At 43.9% G+C, this 26,072-nt stretch overlaps 1 protein-coding gene across 1 annotated transcript in view; it reads right to left on the bottom strand.

The window, feature by feature from the left end:
* Positions 1–18,277: 18,277 nt before the first annotated feature.
* The window catches only part of TM9SF2 (transmembrane 9 superfamily member 2), a 62,362-nt gene continuing 54,567 nt past the window's right edge, over positions 18,278–26,072 (bottom strand). The window contains exon 17 of the mRNA XM_054012721.1: positions 18,278–19,668. Within this exon, the coding sequence (XP_053868696.1) occupies positions 19,601–19,668 (68 nt within the window). The 3' untranslated portion in view covers positions 18,278–19,600. The remainder of the gene's footprint in view (positions 19,669–26,072) is intronic.

The following is a 26,072-nucleotide window of genomic DNA, read 5'->3' as shown; positions in this document are numbered from 1 at the left end:
CATGAAAAGGATCACTGCTCTGTATGATTTGCATCATCTCATCCAGCAATCCAAAGAAACGAGAGAGATTCTTTGTCATCAGACTTCTGGCTATGTTGTGACGGGTTCAGTCACAGAGACCCCCTTGGAACTGTTACCTGATGTGCTGAAATTACCTCTGAGCCTTTTTTCCCTGCCAGCTTGGGACTCCAGAGTTCTTGTTGAGCCAGACATGCTAGCCTGCTGCAACACAGACCCAGGTGTGGGCCAAACCCCCAAAACTACAGACTTTAACCAAAAACTGCTCAGCAGGTTACCTATCTCCAGCACCAGACACCCAGTTCCAATGGGATCCAAACCCCAAATAAATCTGTTTTACTCTGTATAAACCTTATATAGGATAAACTCATGAATTGTCTGCCCTCTATAACACTGATAGCGAGATATGCACCGCTGTTTGCTCTCCCAGGTATTAATCACTTACTCTGGGTTCATGAAATAAAATCACTTTTGTTTATAAGTATAAAAAGTAGGATTTAAGTGGTTTCAAGTAATAACAGACAGAACAAAGTAAGTAACCATGCAAAATAAAGCAAAAACACACAAGTTAAGCCTAATACATTAAGAAACTGTTTACAGGTAAAATCTCACCCTCAGAGATGTTCCAATAAGCTTCTTTCACAGACTAGACTCCTTCCTAGTCTGGGCCTAATCCTTTCCCCTGGTACAGTCCTTGTTAGTTCCAGCAGACATCATAGGTGGAAAGCAGGAGTGTTCTCATGACTGGCCTCCCCCTTTTTTCTGTTCCACCTCCTTTTATAGCTTTGCACAAGGCGGAAATCTTTTGTGTCTTTTCTGTTTAGAAGGAGTGGTGGGGAATCAAAGTACCAGATTTAAGATGGCTTCCAGTATCAGGTGGTAGATTGGCAGAGGCCCTGGAGGTTTTTCGCCTTCCTCTGCAGCATGGGGAGGGGGTTGCTAGCTGAAGGATTCTCTGCGAATCGAAGTCTTTAAATCACAGGATTTGGGGACTTCAACAACTGAGTTAAGGGAAAGGGGATGGGTCAGCTTTTGTGGCCTGCATCATGCGGGAGGTCAGACTAGATGATCATAATGGTCCCTTCTGACCTTAAAATCTATGAGTCTATGTCCTGTGAGACCCCAGCCTCCATTCTTCCTGGGCTGGCCCACATATACACAGGAAGGTTTGTAAGTAAACAGAGCCATTTACAATCTGTTGTCCTAGTCAATGGGAGCCATCAAGATTCTAAACCACCATTAATGGCCCACCCTTTGCATAATTACAATAGGACCTCAGAGTTATACTTCATAGTTCTAGCTTCAGATACAAGAATGATACATACATACAATAAGAGGAATATATTCAGTAGGTTATAACCTTCGTTATGATACCTTACAAGAGACTTTTTGTATAAAGCATATTCCAGTTACATCATATTCACACTCATAAGCATATTTCCATAAAACATATGGAGTGCAACGTCACAATCATCGTCTTTGCTTTCTTTGGATATCCGTTGTTGATCCAGCTCAATCAGTTCCTCATTTGTCAGTTGCTCACTGTGAGACTCCAACAACTCCTGTACATCCTCCTCCACCTCTTCGAAACCGACATCCTTCGCCAACATGGCAATTTTTTGCTAGAGAGCAGGAACGGCATCAAATCCCACAAAGCTGTGGGCAGCATCTGGCCATGCACGGCACCAAATGCTGTTCATACATTGTGAAGTGACCTCTTCCTACAATGCGTTAATGTTTTCCACCCTATTCAAGGTGTTGTAGAATTTCCAAAACTCCTTTACACTGGGCTTTCCTTCACCTGCCGTCTCCTTAATCAGCAGGAGAATGTCCTCCATCAGTACTAAGCCTTGAACGTGGCCGGCGGATGAAAGTACAGAACTGTACTGTACTATAGGGGAACATGTTCCAATTCACATCGGTTCCGATCTGTGCAAACAATGGATATGCGGATCAGGACCAACCTCAATCGGAACACATTCCCCTATTGATGAGCAACGGATATCCGAAACAATGGATAAGGGGGAGATGTATACTAACAGTGGATGTGCTTGACCTCAATCCCCTTTAAGGAAGAGGGGACTAGCAGTGGAGTATTCATTCTCGATAAGGGCTTGTCAATTCTGGAACAAACTCCCCCCCACCCTCCATCTCCCACAGGCCCAAAATAGCCCTGCTTTGCTTACCTTCATGGAATGCTGCAAGGTGCATCTATCTGCATGGTCAGATTAGTTTTAATGGGGCTAGATAAATGTGGGGGTGGCAATTTGCGTTCTGTTCCCCATTTAATTTAATACTTTGTTTTTTATTATTTATAGCAGGGGCACCTAGCCCCTGAGGATGGCTCCCTTTTGTACTTTCACATACATTTAAAGAAATTAAATAAAAAATATGAATACAATTGTCTCTTAGCCAATTTGTAATATATGACAGTACTTTTCTTCGGACCCCATGACTTTCAGTTATGTTAAAAACTGCAGTTAGACCTATTATGATCACTGAGATTTGACCACTATCTGTTTCCATGAGGAAGTTGTCCATTAGTGCTACTCTGGATGTCCCTGTACCATGATCCAGTTTAAATCCTAATAGTAAATGGCGCAATATGTCGGAATATGTTGTTTGTTGCTTTAGATCCTTTGTCACTACTTTCTAAGGCCTTGGCTACACTTGCGAGTTACAGTGCTGTAAAGCCACCCCCAGCGCTGTAACTCACTTCCCGTCCACACTGGCAAGGCATTTGCAGCGCTGCATGTACTCCACCTCCTCGAGAGGAATAGCGAGTATTGCGCTGCCGCTGCAGCACTGCGGCGCCAGTGTGGCTGACCAATGCTCTGTGAATGGCCTCCAGAATTATTCGGCAGTATCCCACAATGCCTGTTCTAGCCACTCTGGTCATCAGTTCAAACTCTACTGCCCTGGCCTCAGGTAACCAACCATGTGACCCACCCTTTACATTCCCTGGGAATTTTAAAAATCCCCTTCCTGTTTGCTCAGCCCGGCGTGGCGTGGAGTGCTATCAGCGAATCTTTCCAGGTGACCATGCCTCCACACGCCAAGCGAGCCCCAGCATGGAGCAATGGCGAGTTGCTGGACCTCATCAGTGTTTGTGGGATGAAGCTGTCCAGTCCCAGCTGCTCTCCAGCCGTAGGAATTATGATACCTTCGGGAAGGTATCAAAGGACATTGTTATACCAATAGAATAAAAACCAGCAGGATCTTATTAAGAGGGATAAGGCAAAGATGCCACATTTATTGTAAATATAGTGATAAAGCAAAAGATAAAAGTAAACAACGTTGTTTGACTACTTATTTCTTACACACACACACACACACACACACACACACACACACACACACACACACATAGAGAGAGGTTCATTCACACAATCATTCATTCAAGTTCTGTATAGGTGTTATAGTTACCAGCCTAGAAGTTGCTCATGCCAAGTTACTGGCCAGGTATCTTGGTCATGAGGATGGAGCCAAGTCTGTGTCAGGTGCACCTGATGCTCCTGGAGGCTGGCAGCAGAACCAGAGACACAAAGTCATCAGTCTTTAGAGTCCATTCTTATAGGAATTAGTTCCTATGTTAGTCTATGGGAACTGTTTCATCCTGCTGTTGCTGACTCAATCAGCAGATGGCACATTCCTGTCCAAAGTGGCTCATTCCTGGTGGCTCCACACTGTCCAAAGTTTGTGTTTCTCATCCTTCCAGGTGATGGGGTGGATCCCAGTCTACCCTCAGGGGGTTGTCTGGTGGTCCTACTTGACACATTCTTCAGCCGATGGATGCTCCCTTTCTAGGCTGGCACCTCCCTAACCATTTATGTATATCAAGCATTCATCAACATACATTCCATATCTTAACCATATTTTAATTTACTGTCTCCACCACTTTCGGGGTGTGTGCTAATTCATTTGAGACTCCCGGCCCTTTAATCACAGAGGGTGGGGGTCTGTCCTAGGAGCCGTTGAATGAAGTGAAAGTCACTTAACAGCGTATAGTGTTTGTTTACATTGTATCAATTACTTCAAGAACAAAGTCAATTAACTTGTTTGTAAGTTTTACATAGTAATAAAGTATCTTTCACAGGATAGATACAATCAATGGTTTCTACAGACAGTAGCTTACAAGTTTTAACAGAAGACCCAAGAGATTTTTGTACTTGGTGAAACTGCTGGATTTTAAAGTGTGGGGGACAAATTATGAGGGGGTCACTGTCACTTGGGGGAATCACTGTTAGTACCTTCTTTTATATCCCTACAACATGATGGAAAGGGGCCATGACCGGGACGCCCTGCAGTGCAGGATTAAAGTGAAGGAGCTGCGGAGTGCCTACCGCAAAGCCCGCGATGCAAACGGCCGCTCGGGTGCTCCCCCCCGTGACCTGCCGATTCTACAAAGAGCTGGATGTGATACTTGGGGTTAACCCCACCTCCACTCCGAGCACCACCATGGACACTTCAGAGCCGGTGGGGGGGGGGGGAGGAAGAGGAGGAGGAGGAAAACGAGAGTGATGGTGGTGGGCCGGATGGAGACACCCCAGAATCCCTGGAGCCATGCAGCCAGGAGCTCTTCTCGAGCCAGGAGGAAGGTAGCCAGTCGCAGCGGCTGGTACTTGGTGGAGGCCAAACAGAAGAGCAGGTTCCCGGTAAGCGGGGTTTTTTTTCGGGAAGGAATTTTTTCAGTGCGGGCTCTTTGGGAGAGGAGGGTTAGGCATGCATGCCTAGATGCAGAATAGTGCATTGATGTGGTTTATCACATTGCGGTAATCGGCCTCGGTAATCTCCTCGAATGTCTCATGCAGAATGCGTGCAATGTGCTTGTGCAGGTTTATCGGGAGAGCCACCATGGTCCTTGTCCCAGCCAGGCTAATGTGTCCGCACTTCAGTGCCGTGAGGGATGGGGGGGACCATTGCTGCACACAGGCAAGCTGCATATGGGCCAGGGCGGAAGCTGCATTGCAGTAGAAGACCCTCCCTTGCTTCCCAGGTCACCCTCAACAGCAAGATATCATCCAGGATGAACTCCTATGGAAAATGTTGGGACAGTGTTCAATGTAGGTGCCCCCTGAAGCTGTTGGCTCTCCCCAAGGCACAGAAACCCAGAGTGCAGCCCTGAAACAATCAATCCCCCTTACTCACCATTTTGAGGCTCCCATGGGATATGTGCGCTCTGTTTCAGATGGGAAAATTATGCTATTGTGTAGACCCTGTGTGTTTTCTACTCCTTAAGTGTGGGGGGAATCATTACTCTGTCTGGTATAAACAATGCTGCCTCTGTTAAATCTTGCATTTTGCCTATACAGCAGCATCAACCTTGAGACCTCAGCCATCCCTCTTATCGCCTGCTCAGAGACTGCAAAGACTCAGGAAGAGACCGCGAAAAAGCAAAGAAGACATGCTGCAAGAAGTGATGAGGCAATCTATTAAAGAGAATGAGAAAGCACAGAACTGGAGGAAGAGAGAAAGCAGGATCCACCGGGAAAACGCAGCGCACCAGCGGCAAAGCATGGAGCACCAGCAGCAAAGCACGGATCGGCTCATAAGCATCCTGGAGCGCCAAGCAGACGCTATCCAGGAGCTCGTAGCCATGCAGAAAGAGGAGCAGTACCGCAAACACAAACGCCACCCCCCCTACAGCCCTTGTCCCAAAACTCTTTCCGTTGTGCCCCACTGTCACCTCCAACCCACTTTCCCCAATTTCCGTGTTCTTCATGCCACCCACTGCCTCCAACACCAGTATCTTCACCACCCAGCCCTGAAAACCATGACCCTTACCCTCTGAACTCAACCCCCATCACCATGAAGTATAGCTGTCCTGAAGTGCAGCACTCACTGCACAGCACACCAGACAGGACATACGCGAATCTGTGATTGTACCGTTCCCCACTCCACCCCCTTGTTTCTTTTCAATAAATAATTGTTTTTTCTTTTCAATAAATGGATTCTTTGGCTTTGAAAACATTCTTTATTATTCCATAAAGTAAAAGACTCCTTAGCCCAGGAAATAAACAGGCACTGCAAGTCTGCTTGTCTGCTTAGCAGACACTGATTCCTAAAGATTGGAACTACTGCACTTCATTCCCGTGCAGGGCACCAGATATCACTGCTGGTTTTCAGCCTCAAATTGCTCCCTCAAGGCATCCCTACTCCTTGCAGCCCCGTGCTGGGCCCCTGTAATAGCCCTGCTCTTTGGCTGTGCAAATTCAGCCTCCAGGTGTCCTCGGAGGTCCATGCCTGAGTGAAGCTTTCACCCTTCCCTTCACAAATATTATGGAGGGCACAGCACACGGATATAACCACGTGGATGCTGTTTTCAGCCAAGTCCAGCTTCCCATACAGAGATCGCCAGCGGCCCTTTAAATGGCCAAAGGCACACTCCACAGTCATTCGGCACCGGCTCAGCCTGTAGTTGAACCATTCCTTTCTGCTGTCAAGGGTCCCTGTGTAGGGTTTCATGAGCCACGGCATTAACGGGTAAGCGGGATCTCCAAGGATCACAATAGGCATTTCAACTTCCCCTACCGTGATCTTCAGCTCTGGGAAAAAAGTCCTGGCCTGCATCTTCCTGAACAGCCAAGTGTTCCGAAAGATGCGTGCATCATGCACCTTTCCGGGCCAGCCTGTGTTAATGTCAATGAAACGCCCACAGTGATCCACAAGCGCCTGGAGAACCATAGAGAAATACCCCTTCCAATTAACGTACTTGGATCCTAGGTGGGGTGGTGCCAGAATAGGAATGTGCGTCCCATCTATCGCCCCTCCACAGTTAGGGAATCCCATTTGTGCAAAGCCATCCACTATTTCCTGCATGTTACCCAGAGTCACGGTTCTTCTGAGTAGGATGCGATTAATGGCCTTGCAAACTTGCATCAACACGATTCCAATGGTCGACTTTCCCACTCCAAACTGGTTTGCGACCAACCGGTAGCTGTCTGGAGTTGCCAGCTTCCAGATTCAATAGCCACCCACTTCTCCACTGGCAGGGTAGCTCTCAATCTCGTGTCCTTGAGCCGCAGGGTGGGGGCAAGCTCCTCACACAGTCCCATGAAAGTGGCTTTTCTCATCCGAAAGTTCATCATCCCAGACTTCCATGATGATGTGATCCCACCACTCGGTGCTTGTTTCCCAAGCCCAAAAGCAGCGTTCCACGGTGCTGAGCATGTCCGTGAATGCCACAAGCAATTTCGTGTCGTACGCGTTACACGGCTCGATAGCATCGTCGGACTCCTCACTCTCACTGTCACTTTGGATCTTAAGGACTAGTTCGACAACCAAACGTGACGTGCTGGCGAGATAAGTCAGCATAAGCCTCAGCAGTTTGTGCTCCATTTCCCGCAGACAGATCGCGCTGCACAGAAACCATTGAAAGATAGCGCCAAAGGTGAACGGAAACAAAGGGATTTCTGGGATGTGAAGCAATGCATCACAGGGCGTTGGGACAGGACCCAGAATGCCCCGCACCCACGCCACCTTCCCACAACCCACGGCACCAGAATGGGAAAAGGTGCTCTGTGGGATAGCTGCCCATAGTGCACCGCTCCCACTAGCGCTGTAATTGCCGCAAATGTGGCCACGACAGTGCACTGGGCAGCTGTCAGTGTGGACAGACTGCAGCACTTTCCCTACTCAGCTGCACAAAGTCAGGTTTAACTCACAGCGCTGTACATCTGCAAGTGTAGCCAAGGCCTAAGTGATCTACCTAACAAGAGAGGGCTTGGGACAGGACAGTAGTTGTTGAGATTTCCTGCATCAAGTGTTTTCAGGATTGGCTAGCTGTTTTCAGGACCTGACACTGGCAGGTTCACATAAAAGAAATGTTGATTGATTCTGTTCGTGGTGGGGTTGGTTGGTCTCTCTCCAGCCAAAAAGAGCAGAGATCTGCTTTATGTCTGTCAGAGAAATTGATGTTTCTTGGTTTGGTTTATAATTTTCTGTCAGTGAATTCATCCTGTATTCAGCTGATTTTTTAAAATTTATTTTCTATTAAACAGATTAAGACCTCTTTGAAGCAATCCATCTTGGTTTATACAATCCATACTGATTACTTTTTAAATGATTTGGAGTACTTGTGGCAACTGTGATAGTGAGAATTGGGGCCACAAGATAAAAACATGGGTGCTTAGCTGTAGAGGACAAGAGAGGGTTGGTTGGGGGGAGAGGGAGCCGCAGGGAAAAAGCTTGAGACCCCCCAGGTTCTGAAGTTTGATTATCTTTTTATAATAATGTTAGCTTGCAAAACTGCAAATACCATTTTGAGTGAGGGGGTTTTAACTTGGAGTTCTTTGGCTTTTTTAGCTTGTGTCACAAACATTATTTTAACACCTTTAAACTTAATTCATTCTATGTCTTTAACAGTACATTTTGTTGAAATGTTAAGCTGTATTTGTGTGCCCTCCCCTTTTATTCCAGATACCTTTCAGTAAATTTTACAGTGTTTTTAAATTTAAGGATGCTCATTAAGGCTTGATTCATTGTAGCATGCATTGAAACCCTGCAGGTAATCTTCAGACTGTGGCCACTGCAACATTATGTTTCCTTTTGCTATTACAATGGATCATATAAATGTTCCCCTGTAGATCTTTAACTCAATACATTGTGTCACTGTGGAGTATAGATCTCTTAATCTACTGACTATTATTAAAATAGTGGATTAAGCAGCTCTCCAGGATCAGATTATGTTCCATATGTAACAAAACAGTGTATTTGGGCTTAGTATTCATTTTACAATATTAAAAACATTTTAACTATTCTAGCAAGGACTGGTGAGGCTGAAACAACAACTTGTAAGACACTTACTAATGTATTTGATCATTTCATTTTCCATTTTGTTTCCTGTCAAATCAAAGCCTATCACTGTGTCTGGTGAAAACTTAAACTAATTAAATCTGTATTATTTCTTACAATATTTATGAATATACACTTATACAAGAAATAATAATTCAACACATATGAAAATAGCAATCATACAGCATAGCAATCAGTATGGAAAGTACAATTGTGTATATAACTTTAAAATAAGACATTGTTTTAAAAAACACAAAACAAATTGGAAATAGATTCAAAAGAGGTTACAAAGATTTAGTCAGTTCAACCCAAAGCAAACTGGAAAATAGAAGTATTTTTCCATGCAATTTTTTTTCTGTCAACAGTCTTTTTGAATTTGTCACCAAGACATGTCAGCCATGTGTTAAAGTCCAACTGACTAAGATATTCCGTTTTGCCAGAATTATCTTTAATGCTATAGACAGAAGGTTGTCAACAAGCCTTTTCAGTGACATCTCCATACTAGTTCAGAGAACAGATGATTAGAGGATTACCAGGCTGCTGTACAGGTCAGCTTGGATCTTCAAAATCTCTTCTATGAAGGACCAAATCTGCAGCCAGAAGCTGTTTATGAGATGGAGGGGGGCAGGGAATTGCATTTATATAAAAGGGATAGATGTGGCACTTGGTTTTGTTCAAGTCTGCCACACGATAATTGTTTCTAAAGTCCTGTCTCTATCTGGAAATTGACTCTTGCTGAACCATTAATAAAAACAATTTAAGTGCTAGGGTGAAGAGAACACAGTAATTTGCAATAATATTTTAGAATACTTGATAGAGATTTGAGGGAATCAAGTCATTTTTTTCAAGAAGGAACTTGTCAGAACCAAAGTTCAGTCATGCTATAAATGACATTGAAACCAGTTGTGTTCTGTCTTACACTAACACTTAAGCTGTTTTCAACTCCTGTTCCATGCAGACTTATTGTTGAAAACCCATTATCCACCCTGGTTCCCATATGACATACTTTTATACTGGAAAGGCTAACTGAGATCTAGATAGTTCTATGTAAAGTAAATAAAATTAAGTCTGTGAAAGCTAAACTATTAGAAATTTCTCTCCTGTTGGATGATACCTCATCTCATTAAGCTCTGAGGTATGCAAGTTTGAAGATCTACTTCCCACCTCTTTTTAACCGCTGTACATCTGATGTTGTGATTTCTAAAGAACAGGGGCTTTTGAGGGCCCGGGACAAAATGTGAAACTGAGGTCTCTACCCTTTCAAAAATATTACTACTGAGGGGAGACCAAGAAGGGGGAGTGGGGTTGGAAAGACAGCCCACCCGCACTAACCCCAGCAGCAGTGACTCCTGTCCCATGGGTGCTCCAGGCATTATGATCCCATATGCCAGGTCACACCACCACTCACTCAAATTTGGTCCAGCTGCCCCTCCATCAGAGGCACTGTCATCCCATGCTGTGACTCCATGCACCAGGTCACAAGACCATAAACTCAAATTTGGCCCAGCTGCCCCTCCCACCATGATACAGGGATGGCCAGGCCAAACCTGAGTAATGCTGCAACCCTGCATTCCAGGTCACAATGCCACTCAATTTAAGGCACTCTCACAAATGGAGGATCTGGGGCAAACTGCCCCTTCCCTGCCAGCCCTGTTAAAGAAGCTTATGGAATCATGATGCAGATAGGCACAACTTGTGACACCATCTGTGACACCAAATAGTGGTTTTGAAAATGGAAACAATATTTTTAAACTTAAGTTGTGTTGTAGGGATTGTGGAAATATATTTGAAAGCCTTGCAGCTAAGCTCTGAAGGATGTTGTGTTCGAAGAATCAGACAATCAGATCTTTGAAACTTGAACGAAAATTTTGGAATAAAGCTTGTGAACTTTGCATAGTACTCTCTCCCCCCCCCCCGGCTTTCTAAGATGGACTTTCAAGAAATACTCCTGTTTTTACTTAATCCTAAACTAAAAGCTTGTACAACTTAGTTTTTAACCTTTCTTAATTTTTTTAACCCTTTTAATTTAGTCCTATGGCGCTAGCATTTTGAGTACAGCCACTACTAGTTTCAAATCATTACACTCTGTAAAATACTTGCTTTGACATAACATAAGGATAAATGAAAGAGACATTTGAAGAAGTCTTAGAGAGTAAATGTGACATACCCACTCCTCTATCATACTTTCTGTGATGCTTTAAACTTCTGAAGTCTCCATATAACATTTTTAAACCCCTGTTATCAATTAGTAGCCCCACCCCTTGGTTAAGGGTGCTAAAGGGCTTAGCGATCAAAGCCTCGTTAAGAAGCTCTCAGCCTTGCCTAGCAGTCTGCTAGGCTCAGCACATGGTCCCCCAAATAAACAGACCGCACTATATACTTCAGTCAAGAAGCAAGCACACCACAAACATAAACAGACACCCTGGTAATTAAGGAAGGGGAAAGTAGGAGCTCACCAAGGCCACTTCCTCACTCCACCCTGCAATCACATTTATGGTGACTTATGTATTCTTATAGATACTATGCAAGTGCCCAGAATCTAAAAAAATGGTGTGACGTTGTGCAGTCTATATGGTTTTATAAAAACTTGATAATAAGTCAATATAATGTAACTGAGCTGGTTTTAGAGAAAATACGGTAATAAGTGAATGTAACGTAACTGGGATATGCTTCATGCAAAAGGTCTCTTGTAAAGTATCATTACAAAGCTTATAATCTACTGAGCATGATCCAAGACACATCACACGATCCATTGTCTACAGCCAAGCCCTAAGATACAACCGAATTTGCTCCAACCCCTCAGACAGAGACAAACACCTACAAGATCTTTATCAAGCATTCGTAAAACTACAATACCCACCTGGGGAAGTGAGGAAACAGATTGACAGAGCAAGACGGGTACCCAGAAATCACCTACTGCAGGACAGGCCCAACAAGGACAACAACAGAACACCACTGGCCATCACATACAGCCCCCAGCTAAAACCTCTCCAGCGCATTATCCACGATCTACAACCTATCCTGGAAAATGATCCCTCACTCTCACAGACCTTGGGAGGCAGGCCAGTCCTCGCTTACAGACAACCCCCCAACCTGAAGCAAATACTCACCAGCAACTACACACCACACCACAGAAACACCAACCCAGGAACCTATCCCTGTAGCAAACCTCGTTGCCTACTCTGTCCCCATATCTACTCTGGCAACAGCATCAGAGGACCCAACCACATCAGCCACACCATCAGGGGCTCATTCACCTGCACATCCTCTAATGTCATATATGCCATCATGTGCCAGCAATGCCCCTCTGCCATGTACATTGGCCAAACGGGACAGTCCCTCCGCAAAAGAATAAATGGACACAAATCGGACATCAAGAATGGTAACATACATAAGCCAGTAAGTGAACACTTCAATCTCCCTGGTCATTCTATTACAGATTTAAAAGTCACTATCATTGAACAAAAAAACTTCAGAAACAGACTTCAAAGAGAAACAGCAGAACTAAAATTCATTTGCAAATTCAACACCATTAATCTGGGCTTGAATAGGGACTGGGAGTGGCTGGCTCATTACAGAAGCAGCTTTTCCTCTCCTGGAATTGACACCTCCTCATCTATTATTGGGAGTGGACTACATCCACCCTGATTGAATTGGCCCTGTCAACACTGGTTCTCCACTTGTGAAGTAACTCCCTGCTCTCCATGTGTCAGTATATAATGCCTGCATCTGTAACTTTCACTCTATGGATCCGAAGAAGTGAGGTTTTTACTCATGAAAGCTTATGCCCAAATAAATCTGTTAGTCTTTAAGGTGCCACCAGACTCCTTGTTGTTTGAGTATGATCATCTGATTTGTATAAATGTACCACTCTTGTATCTAAAACTAGAAATATAAAATGTAACTCTGAGGGCCTATTGTAATTGTGTAAAGTGTGGACCATTAATGATGGTTTGGAATCTTGATGACTCCCATTGTCTGCAGATGGCTGTATTTACCTGTGAGTCTTCCTGTATATGTGTGTGCTGGCAAGTGAGTAATGAAGTCTTGCAGTGACATGTGATCATGTCACCTGAACTGGAATCCATCTTTAACCTGGTGCTTTTCCAGTGAGGGGGGGGTGGAAACCCAGAGAGACAAAGAGTTCCCGCCTTATGCAAAAGATATATAAAGGGGGGAAGAGAAGAGAGAGGGAGAGGAGCCATCATGAAGAATCCCCTAGCTACCACCTGAGCTGCAACAAGAGCTGTACCAGGGGAAAGAATTGTGCCCAGGCCTGGAAGGTGTCCAGTCTGAGAAAAAACTTACTGAAGCATCTCTGAGGGTGAGATTATCTGTATTCAGTTTGATTAGGCATAGATTTGCGCATTTTATTTCATTTTGCTTGGTGACTTACTTTGTTCTGTCTGTTACTACTTTGAACCACTTAAATCCTACTGTCTGTATTTAATAAAATCGCTTTCTATTTAGTAATTCACTCAGAGTATGTATTAATACCTGGGGGAGCAAACAACTGTGCATATCTCTCTATCAGTGTTATAGAGGGCGAACAATTTATGAGTTTGCCCTGCATAAACTTTATGCAGGGTAAAACGGATTTATCTGGGTTTAGATCCCATTGGGAGTTGGGCATCTGAGTGCTAAAGACAAGCACGCTACTGCGAGCTGTTTTCAGGTAAACTTGCAGCTTTGGGACAAGTGAGTCAGACCCTGGGTCTGTGTCTGGAGCCAGACGGGAGTGTCTGGCTCAGCAAGACAGGGTGCTGGAGTCCTGAGCTGGCAGGGAAAACAGAAGCAGGGGTAGTCTTTGCACATCGGGTGGCAGCTCCCAAGGGGGTTTCTGTGATCCAACCCGTCACAGTGGCGTAAATGGTTTTTGACAAATCACAATAAATATGATAGGACAGACTTCAGAGAGAAATAAAGATAGAAAAGCATCACAAATAATATTTTAATTAATTTAATAATGAAAAAGATAACAGGACTGCCTAAAAATGCCCTGCAAAAAGTAGGAAATTCAAAGTAAACTTATGGGCCCTTGGTTCTTGAGGTTAAAAAAAAAGGGGGGCAGTGAACTTGATTTCCTATTGCAAAGTGAGGCCAGAAGGCCGGCAGCAGTGTATGTGCTGCATCCAGTCACCCAGCTCAGGGCTGCAAACGCTTCAGAACACTGTGCAGGTTCACCTCTGAACCCACCCTTTTATTTGTGAACTTAAAAAATGGAAGACGTGCACGTAGACCAGGTTAGAACAACACTTAATCTGTACTAAAGCAACACCGTAAGAGGCTCTTGTGAGGCTGTATCCCCACACCCAGCACAAGTGATAGTTCATCCATGTTACAAATTAGTTTCTAGTTTTGGTAGTTAGAGATTTTTGGTTTAAAATATTTTCAGAAATGTAGTGTCTGTAGTAAGTAATAATTTAGTGTATAAAGTAAATATGTTTAAGGTAAAAATCTACATTAACAGAAAGTTCTGGTAAATTAGGAAACAGTTTAGTGTCTCACCTTACAGTTAACCCTGCTCCGATGCTTTACACTAACTGGTAAGCACTCTTGCCCACAGGTGATGCTAGAGCACTTGTTAAGTATAAGACAGAATCTAAGCTGCACGTTTTTAAAGAGTTGGAAGGATGAACTGAAATTCAACCCTACGAGTTTAATTTGTAGTATTCTAGTATTTTGTACCATGTTTGACTTCCACATGATTTGACCACCACACTCTCTCTGCAACTGGGGTCAGTTCCCGGTACTTCCGATTAAAATGAAAGAAAGCCTATAGTGGATAACTATAGAAAAATCTGTCCACAAGAAAAGTTTCTTGTGAACCCCATCTAAAACCCCAGTATAAGAGACCAAGTGAGATGATGATGATGGTGACAATGAATTCCAGAGGTGGTGGTAAGCAGATGACAAGCAGGGAATAGACAGTTGCACAGGGTATGGGATAAGGAAGACAGCAGAATGTTGAGAGACTAGAAAGGAAATGAGAGATGGATTGTAGAGAAGGGTAGTGTTTAAGTGAGATTTACCGGGGGAGAGAGAAATGTGTGCAGCAATACCCCTTTTATCACCCTTTTCTGCAAGCATTCAAAAAAGGTATAGTGTGCATGAATAATACATGTTTGTTGAAGCCATTTTGCGTCTGGTTTAAGAAGAGAACCTTGTGAGAGGATGTCCAGTCTCCATGGAAGCTGGAGTGGGGAATTCCAGTTTCTGCTCCAACAGGTCCAAGACCCAAGGTCTCCTTGGCCACCAAAGAGTTATAAGAATTACTGTTGCCTGTTCTCATCTTATTTTCTGGTCCACCTTCCTCAGTAGTGGAAAGGGCAGAAATGAGTCAAGTACTGAGGTTCCTGATCCATTTCCCCCATTGGAGTCACAGCCGCTTTGATGGGTTGGGGACCCCAGCTGCCTGTCTCACAGCTTCTGTACCTTACCAGAATTAGGCATAGAAGGTGGGTGCAGGCTGGGGACAACTCACCATCTGGAAAGCCTAGGAAGGCTGCCTTCCACATAGGGAGGATTTAACCCCGTGCCTTCTTGGCTGCTCTGCTATGTCTGCAAGGAAGAGAGGGGCTCACAGAAAGATGCTGCAGTAGAGTCACAGGGAGGGTTACACACCTGAGGGGTTAATTGACCCAGGGAGGAGGCGGCCCATTGGAGAGAGAGAACTCTGCTCCTCACTGCCCAAAAGCTGGGCAGAAACAGATCAAATTACAGCGCAAGGACTCTTTCTGTGGCTCCCACCACTGGTCTGCTGTCATGCAGGCTGCTAATCTAGAGGTAAGTAGGAGCAGAGCGAGGGTGGCCAGAACATGCAGATCCAAACCACTAATCCACCTCTGTAAAGCTGCAGAGAAAGGAAAGCAGCCCAGATGTTCAGAACTGTGGGAGATGGGGGGTTTTAGAATAAGGTACCTGTGGCTGCTTATATGTAGCTGGACATATATCAAAATAGGAAGCAAAACATGCACCTGAAAACTGTACAGAGAAACTACCTCTATGTAGAGGTAGTCTCTAATTCAGAGTAGAACAAGTTTCCATTATGGAGCTCTATTTTAGCCATGCTACAACTGGCTTGAAGATTGCTTTCAGAGTTCAAAGTAGAATTTTGTATTTGCTTCAAGCTTCACAATCAGTTTGTACCTAAGTCACTACAATTTGACGAAGATTTGAAATTGAATTTTGTCCAACATTGCTTTGTTTTGTGATAGCTCAACAGCTTGTTCCTACTCCTTCAACCTTTCCATTCATCTAAATTGCCCAGGAACCCATGCATTGGCTATATGTCAAGATAGCCTGACATTAAGCAAATTTTAATTTTTTTTGTTGTAGATAGGTTAGGACTCATACTGTTCCCCCTAATTTCAATGGAGTAGCACTGGCCCCATAACTTCCAAGTGCTATAAAGAGTAAGGTTTTTTTGCTGTTTATTTCAATCAGTGCAGGTGCATGAACACATTGTTTTTTCTAACCTGTGATCAGCCACCCCAACAGAGACACTTCCATAACAGTGAACTAAGATCCCTTTGTCTCACATGCAGAATCAAATATTTTGGAGCACTGGACAAGGGTTCTAGGCCCAGTTCTTCCAAGTCTGTTACTAGGGAGACATGGTATATTCACTAGAGTGGATCGATTTTGATGCCCTGTAACTCCAAAACATAACGCCTGGCTTTCAGCTATTTAGACTGAATAAATCACATTGAGATGTAGAATTTGTTTTGAACTTTGGAACAACTTAAGTCTTGGTTATACAGCCCTAAAATGGCTTTTTTTGAAACTTGTGATGCATTTAACTTTTTGGGGAGAACTTATCAGTCCACTGAAATCTCAAGTTTTCAAAGTCTGAAACTGATTTTACAGGCAGTCTCAATTTTAAAACACATATTGCACATTGTAAGGCATTGATTGTAGCATCAAACAGAGAGAAGCATTAGCTCATACAATGGACTTTAAAGGGCAGGAGTAGTAAAAGGTTTAAGAGGCTATTTGGAAACTATACTATTCTGAAAAAATTATAGTGATCAGCATCAAATACAGTGTCTGCATACTTACTGTCAAGATTACTTCACTGTAACATTACACTTCCATTAAACTGAAATTCTCAGGAAAAAAACCATCATAAGTAGCGCTGGTCAAAACTTGGGAGTTTCCATTCTGCACCAAATTTTAACATTTCACAGTTTATTTCATTCTAATTCAGACCAAACAATATTTCTGATATTTCCCCTAAACTGAAAATTCCATGCGATTTTCTTTTTAAAAAACAACCAAACATGCCGTTATTCCCAAAGAAAGATATGCTCTGTAGGATCCCCTGCAGCTACTCAGGGCTCGTCTATGCTACCGCTTAAGTCAACATAACCTGTCTCGCAGGAGTGTGAAAAAGCCACCCCCCCCCCCCCCCCCAGCAACATAACTTACATCAACTTGAAATGGTGTCTACATCACACTGTGTCAGTGGGAGATGCTCTCCTGTCAGCACAGCGCGTCTTCATCACACATGCTACAGCAGCATAGCTAAATCAGTGCAGCAGCGTGTGTAAATTAGCCCAGACTGTAATTGATATGATTTGACAGTTTTCCTGATGTATGGTGCAAACAGCAGGGTGAAACTGACCTGGGTTCCACAGAAGCATACCACTTTTGATGAACGGGCATTTTTGATGGAAAACTGGTTTCATTGGCAAATTTCTGATGGGCTCTAATTTTAAATATTTTAGAAAAAAAAGTATCTTTCCATTAATGCTTTTAAATTATCCATTTAAAAGTATCCCTAAATCAAAGTAACAAAATACATAAAGTATCAGAGGGGTAGCCATGTTAGTCTGAATCTGTAAAAAGCAACAGAGGGTCCTGTGGCACCTTTAAGACTAACAGAAGTACTGGGAGCATAAGCTTTCGTGAGTAAGAACTTCACTGGCATTACTTGCATCTGAAGAAGTGAGGTTCTTGGGAGCATAAGCTTTCGTGGGTAAGAACCTCACTTCAGATGCAAGTAATGCCAGTGAGGTTCTTACCCACGAAAGCTTATGCTCCCAATACTTCTGTTAGTCTTGAAGGTGCCACAGGACCCTCTGTTGCAAAATACATAAACACTCCAAGGATCAGAGTTAGGATTATGTTGTGACAAGCCAAGTATTTATACTTTTAAGTAAATACTGATGTTTGTTGCAGGCAGAGTCCAATTTCACTAAATTAAAATGTTTGAGTTTTGTAGATGTGATAGGTATGCACACTTGTCACTTTGCAAATATATCCAGTTTTATAAATGAAGATTTTGGGGGTCTGAATAGTTAAGAGTTCAGAATTTATTTAATTTAATTAAGCTCTAACCAGATAAACCAAGAATACAAAAGTTATCCAAACTTGTTTTTCTGTTTTTGAACACAAAACTTGGAAAACTGCTTTATCTTAAGTACTTTACATAGCTTGGAGATCTTAATAATGACAAGTTACCTTAACCAACAATATTTTTATTGATTCAGTATTCGAGCATCATTAGGTTAAGGTCTTTTAGAAAAGCATACCATTAGAAAAATCAGACAAAAGAAATTTAATTTATGACTGACAACTAGTACATGCAGTTTAATAAAATTTTATCAGACTGTGGGAAACATGCTGCCCTTGCGGATAGATGAACAGTTATGAATCTAAATTATTGAACAAGATAACATTTCAAATTTGTTAAAATTTACTGTGGAATAAGTCATTCTAGTCAGTTACCTGGAACTGATTCGTTTCTCAGAACACAAGGCAAAAACATTGGTTCTTTGTGTCTTTTTTTTTTTTGCTTAAATAAATCTAGCCACAGGTGCTTTATGGAATATGCATCATTAAGATCAGTTAAAAAAAGATCAGCAGTGAATGCTGCGCCTATATTAAGATCTTCTCCACATATGATTTAGTCTCAGAAAAAGTAGCTTGGTTAAGGGCTGGATTAATCCTGTAGTGCATACATGTAATTGTCTAATTTCATTCTCATGCACCACTATCACATTTTAAGCATTAGTCATTTAGAACAAATAACTGATTTTTTTCCCCAGATGAAAAGGAGTGTCAATATAATTAACTAAATACAGTAAAATGCAATAAAAGACTCCACATAATTTTAAAATCTTCCTTGTCAATATATTTGTATTTACATAACTTCATAAACTTCTAATATGTAATGACCCACTGAAGATATTTTTACAAGGTTATGAATTTATAAACTCAAAGACTCAGAGGCACATAGTTTAAAAGGCCAACAACACTGAAACCAATGAAGTCACAGAAATTGGAATATTTATGGACATATCACTAGTACAAAATAAAAACCACATCCAAAACAGCAACCCACCTTGGAGACATCCTTAAAGTTAGCATGATAAAAAGTTCTCATTTCCTTCAAAAGAAAAATAATTCATCCCTCCTACCAAGCCTAGAAAATCCTATTTACAATTGTACTTTATTCAGCAGGATCACTAAGTTGCGTAATACAGCCACTTCTATTCTGCCATTAGAATTTAATGTTTCTATTACAGTATAGTTATATTTACAAATGAATACAATATTTAACTCTGGTCTTCATTAAGAAGGTTTGAATGAAAACAGATTGTTAAATCACAATACAAACGCTTTTGTGGAAAAAGTGTTTTGAGGAGGATGTGTATTCAGTATCATTCCCAAGGAACAGGATGTCAATACTTCTGATAAAGCTTAAGTTCATCACCAAGAACAGGTCTTTAAATTATGTTAATGAAGATTCTGTGCCAACTTTCACACACTGGGGTTTCTTCAGTCAGTCAACTTTCACCACGCTGTAAATTTTGGTCACAAACCAAAAGCATGCAAAGAATCCAATTGTCCCTATTAAAAAAAGAAAGTTTTTCAAAGAGCAGATTCACAAACATGGAAATGTACACGTAGACAATTCTTCTTTCAAAACAATGAGTTACACATTAGTACAACTAGTATAGAGTCTAACACAGAAATTAGAAACTCACTCTCTGTGTAGGATCAAATGACATTTTTCTGTTGACCAGGATATAAGTTTAGGACTACATATTACCCTCCACAGCTGATCGCCTACCAGTGTCAATGAAAAGTTTGCATAAAGATAGAATATGGTATTTATATAGTAACTGAACTTTAATCGAATTTTTATTTATTAATGCTTCATTATGTTCAGCATCACTCAGTGGAAGAACATACTCACCTTTAAGACCAGAGCTATTTCTGTTCTTTGTTTCTCTTTTCTTCCCCTCCCACCCCCCACATCCCCACCCCAAGTCTTTCATTTCCCTCCTTGAAGCATTTCCCTATTGGGTTCACAACCGCATCCTTCCCTATTGCATCGGCTCAAGTGATCAGCTATGTATGACATTAATAGTGTCATTACACTGTTCAGTTGACACCTTAATTACTATGTGCAAACTTATGAAGATAGTACTGCATTGATTTACATACACATTAAAAACCCTTTCCAAATTTGGCAATCAAATGCTAGAAAGATTTTTTTAAATGAAAGGAGAGGTTATTCACCTTGGGCAATAACTGGAGTTTGAGATGTGTGTCCCTGTGAGTGCTCCACTTCAGGTGCACATGCACCGAAGCCTTTGATCACAGATTTTTGGTAGCAATGGCCGTTCGGCCCACACATCCTTGTGCCCTACACACAGGCTTCATAGGGCTGCATGGGCGAATCGCCCTCAGTTCCTTCCCTACCACTAAGACCCATAGTAGGAAACACCTAAGCAGAGAGGAAGGAGGGCAGGTAGCAGAGCCCCTACAGAGGGATACATCTCAAAGAACTTGTTATTACACAAGGTGAGTTGTAAGGTCTGAGGCTTCTTTCTGCAGTAAAAGCAGCAGCCAGAGTGAGAAACAACAGCATGTACTGAGCTGCAGAGTCCCAGCCTCACATTCCATCTATTGCACCAAAACAATGGCCTATCAGGCTGTTAAGGAGGCAAGCCTGTCCGTACAGAACCTACCATCACCAGATAAAGTCACAGATCTTAAGATGTTTAAAGGAAACTGCTAATATTTTGTCTGGCAAGAAACCACTTAACAGTTGTGATTGTGAAATCTATATTGTTTTGCCTTTATGGTCCCTACTTCTCTATCTGGACCATCTGTCTGATTCTTTATTGTTTGTCTGTTGCATAATTAATTTTTCAAAATTTAAATCAACTAAGGTGGTGGGGCCTGATTATGGTTAAAGAATTGTTTTGTAATGGGCTAGGATTGGTGAAAAACACTGTGTTGTAGCACTTCAGTTTAAAATGATTAGTTAGGGAAAACTAAGCAGGACCCCAATTTTAACTCCCATATATACTCGATCATAACCTGGTTCATTTATAAGCCGACCCCCCCCCCACGATGGATAAGTAAAAATGGAAAATTTTTATGACCCGTTCATAAGTCGACCCTATAATTCAGGGGTCGGCAAACTTTGGCTCCCAGGCCATGAGGATAAGTCGCTGGCGGGCCGACATGATTTGTTTACCTCGAGCGTCTGCAAACAGGAAGGTAAACCTAAGTAAACAGTGTCCTGGAGTGCCAGCTGCTTACCCTGATGGGCTGGTACAGCAACTGGTGGGGAAATTTTTTTGGGGAGAGAAGCAGGGGGGGTCAGGGGAGTATTCCCTGTGACCACCTCCCACATGACCCCACCCCTAGCCCGGGACCCCCACACTCTCCCCATCCTATCCCTTCCCACCTTATCTGAGGGAAGATGTCTCTGGCCTGGCTGGAGCTGCTCCGGCAGGCTGGGCAGCACGACCGTAGCCTGATCCAGCGGGCCAGACCAGACGGCGCGGCCGCAGCGTGTTCCAGCGGGCTGGGCTGGGCAGCGTGGCCGCAGCCTGCTCTGGCGCCCGGGTGGCGTGGGCACAGCCTGCTCTGGGGGGCGGGGCTGAGTGGCACTGCTGCAGCCTGCCAGCCCCAGAGCTGCAGCTGCTTCGGAGGCTGGGGGGAGAGCAGCGTGGCCAGAAGTGGAGACGCTCTGGCCCCGCCTCTTGCCTTCTGGCTGTGCTGCCTCTCCTTGCTCCCTCTGTTGGGGGGAGGGGCTGTGTCCCACCTCTCCCTCTCTATACCCGTTCATAAGCCGACCCCCTTCTCTGGTGCTTCCCTTTTTTACTAAAAAAATTCGGCTTATGAACGAGTATATACGGTATATAAACTGGGGTCCAAAGGGAAGTTATTTGGAACCTAACACCAGGGCACAGCCCAGGATCAGAGCTGCCAGACACCCTGCTGATCATACTGTGCAGAAGCTGGAGCTCTGGATGACCTAATTTTGACAGGCCATCAAGAAAAGTTCATCTGCCTTATTGGGAGTGGTGAGCATTATATGCTTAGCATGCGTATTGTTTTGGTAACTGTTAATAAATAGAGGTTAAGGATATTACTGTATAAGGCTCTTTCACTGGTAAAAGGCCCCACAGACCAGTACAGCCCTAAGTCCACTGGGAATGGGTGTTAGCCCTGAGCCACCAGGAATGGGTGTTAGCCCACGGAAGGATAGAGTTGCTTCCCTTATTTCCTTAGTACCCAAAGGGGTGTGTGTGAGAACCCTAAATTGTGTGGGTGACAGAGTAACCTCTCCTCCTCTGTTTAGCGTCCCTGTGGGTGCTCCACTTCAGGTGACACCCCCCCCCCCCCCAACAGTGACCCCCTTAAGGAGGTGGGAGGTTCAGAACAGAGTCCAGCACTGAAGAGAGAACTGTGTTGCCTTCTTGCAGCCTCCAATCTAGCAGTGTGAACCAAAGCATAATGCCTGGAAAAAGTATGCACTGAAATCCACATTGCAGCTTTGCAGATCTCAGCAAGTGGAACATCCTTGAGTAGACTGTGATCTAGCAGATAGAATGTGCAGTCACTCACATGGGAGGGTGGGCATAAGCCAAACCATAACAGGTAATATATACAGAGATCCATGTAGAGAATGTCTTTTCATGATCCCCTAGACCAGGGGTGGGCAAACTACGGCCCGCGGACCGAATCCGGCCCTTGTGTGACGTTATTGACATAAACTGGGACCGTATAGATCATTGTTGCAACCAAGGTCCTGTAGTGGCATGCAAATCTTGTATAAAGGGGGTCAAATGGGGTGTCTAGGACAAGGTTATGGTTTACTGGTTATGATTATGCTGTCTATATGTGTGTATCAGTTTTGTAGTTGAAGTTATGAATATTGGCTCTATACTGTCTGTATGGCAAACTTATGCTATGCTTCTGGGTGACATCCCAGACAAGCTGAGATTAGCTCTGCCTAGCCTGCTTGATGGCCCATTAAGGACTATCAGCTATACAATGGACCCATTGAGAGAAGGCAGATACGCCTTGTAACTCAGCAAAGTATGCAGGGACTGGCCCATGTGACTCCAGACTCCATTTTGCTGTAATTTTCCACAGTAAGAACAAAGGTGTTCTTACACCTGGAAAAGACTATATAAGGCTGATGCCTCATCTCCATCTTGTCTTCAATCCTGCTTCGTACCTCTGGAGGAACTTTGCTACAAGCTGAAGCTTTGAACAAAGGACTGAGGACCCATCCCAGCGGGGGATGTATTCCAGAGACTTGATTTGAACCTGCAGTTTATTCCATCGCTGCTGCAAGCCTGAACCAAGAACTTTGCCATTACTGTATGTAATTGATTCCATTTAACCAATTCTAACTCATCTCTATCTTTTTCCTTTTATGAATAAACCTTTAGATTTTAGATTCTAAAGGATTGGCAACAGCGTGATTTGTGGGTAAGATCCGATTTGTATATTGACCTGGGTCTGGGGCTTGGTCCTTTGGGATCAGGAGAACCTTTTTCTTTTACTGGGGTATTGGTTTTCATAACCATTTGTCCCCATAACGAGTGGCACTGGTGGTAATACTGGGAAACTGGAGTGTCTAAGGAGATTGCTTGTGAGACTTGCGGTTAGCCAGGGGGTGAGACTGAAGTCCTCCTAGTCTGGCTGGTTTGGTTTGCCTTAGAGGTGGAAAAACCCCCAGCCTTGGGCTGTGACTGCCCTATTTGAGCAATTTGTCCTGAGTTGGCACTCTCAGTTGGGTTCCGCCAGAACCGCATTGTCACACCTTGATCTCCCGCTGGGGAGCAGGGTCTGGGGCTTGCCCCGCTCCAGCCGGGGAGCAAGATCAGGGGCTGCTCCACGCGGCTCCTGGAAGCAGCAGCAGCAGCATGGCCTCCCCTCCAGCACCTATGCATAGGGCTGGGGCAGTGTGCAGAGCGGAGCCCCCTGGCTGCCCCTAAGTGCCACCCCTGCATCTCCCGGGAACTGCAGCCAATGGGAGCTGCAGGGGCGGTGCCTGCGGACAGGACAGCACACAGAGCTGCCCGGCCACACTTCAGTTTAGGAGCCAGAGAAGGGACATGCTGCTGCTTCCAGGACCCACTTGAGGTAAGCGCTGCCTGGACCCTGCACCCCTGAGCCTCCCCCTGCACTCCAACTCCCTGCCCTAGCCCTGATCCCCCTCCAAACCCAGCCCAGAGCACCCTCCTGAACCCCAAACCTCTCATCCCCAGCCTGCACCCCCAGCCGGAGCCCTCACACCCCTGCCATGCCCCAACCCCCTTCCGCAGCTCTGATCCCCCTCCCACCCTCCAAACCCCTCAGTCCCAGCCCGGAGCCCCCTCCTGTACCCTGAACTCCTCATTTAAGGCCACACCCCAACCTCAATTTTGCGAGTATTCATGGCCTGCCATACAATTTCTATTCCCAGATGTGGTAGTCCTATTTTGATACCAGCACCTGGTGATTTGCTATCCTGAAACGTAATGTCCACGAAGACTAGTTTTTATGACTGAAAAGATCCAGACACTTCCGGTCCTTGTTACATGGGGTAGCTTTTTGAATATGCTCTCTCCCCCTTTCATTAACTGCGTCCACAACCAGAGAATTTGGTGCCGGATGTGAAAACAAAGTTTTGGAATCCCTGGCCAGAATGTAGGAGTTTGTTTGTTTGTTTGTTTGTTTTTTTAAATCAGCATGCTTGCATGTACAGATTGCCATTGCTGGAGTTTGCCAGCTAGCTCAAGAAGAGCTTCTTTAATCAGCAGTGCCACCCATGCTGAAGTGGAGGTATGCAATATAAAGAACAGATTAGACAAATACCTGTCAGGGATGATCTAGATAATATTTAGTCTGGCTTTGAGTGCAGGGGACTAGACTAGAAGACCTCTCAAGGTCCCTTTCAATCCTATGAGTCTATAAATACTTCAAGGGATTTATGATAGGAATCCTGGACTTCTTCCAGAGGAATCTGAAGTGTGTCCGCGACTTGCCTCATCAGGTCCTGGAATTGCCACAAGTCATCAGCTAATGACGACGGTAGTGGCATTACTGCCTCCTCCTTGCCTCTGCTGATTCAGAGTGGAGGGAAGGAATGGATGGTACCAGGGAATGAGTGGTGGAATGCGGTTATAGGTACTTCACCCATGGAGAGTGTTGGAGATTGGGATCTTGACACTGCTTTCACCTTGGAAGCGCTTTGTGATTGTGATCTTATTGTAGAAGAGGCACTAACAGAAGCAGAGGGTCTCTTGGAGAGGGGTTTCTCTGTCCCCAGATCCAAAGCTGGTCATAAGGCTTGCTCTGTCATCAATAGTGCATACTTAATTCCCCTGTTTTTAAGAGATCTTCCCTTAAACGAAGTGCAAATCTTGCACTTGCTGGGAATACGCGAGTCTCCCAAGCAACGTATTTGTGAAGAATGCCCATTGCTGACAGGAATGGCTTCTTGACATTGGAGACACCTTTTAAAACCCAAGTAGCTTGACATCCCAGATCCAAGAAACAATTTTAGACCCCCTAAATTGGGGAGAGGGGAGACAACTGTTCCAACAACTAAAATAGTATATAGGGTTAGTTCTTTTGTGCTTTATAACTCTAAACAGAGAAAACAGGCGCACACGAAATTCCGTGTCTGTCTGAAGGCTGTTGAAAGGAATTGAGGGTGGTTCACCCAAAGAGCTCTATATAGCCTCCATAGGGGGCACGAGGATGTGTAGGATACATGCATGGTCCGAATGGGCACTGCTACCAAAAAATCTCCAATCAAAAGACACAGAGTGCATGTGTCCCTCTGGGCATTCCACTTGAAGAAGCAGCTTAGGTTCTGCAGAATATAAATATGCCATGCAGGACACGAACATCAAGCAGGGTGGATTTTTACACTACTGAATATAAATAAAGATTATTTACAAAAAACTTAACTGACACCTACTTCTTGAGTGCACTTAAGGATTTCATAG

This window comes from Malaclemys terrapin, chromosome 1 (genome assembly GCF_027887155.1).
Source record: "Malaclemys terrapin pileata isolate rMalTer1 chromosome 1, rMalTer1.hap1, whole genome shotgun sequence".
Classification (NCBI taxonomy): domain Eukaryota; kingdom Metazoa; phylum Chordata; order Testudines; family Emydidae; genus Malaclemys; species Malaclemys terrapin.
The sequence above is the reverse complement of the archived record's forward strand: the minus strand, read 5'-3'. Positions and strand labels throughout refer to the sequence as shown.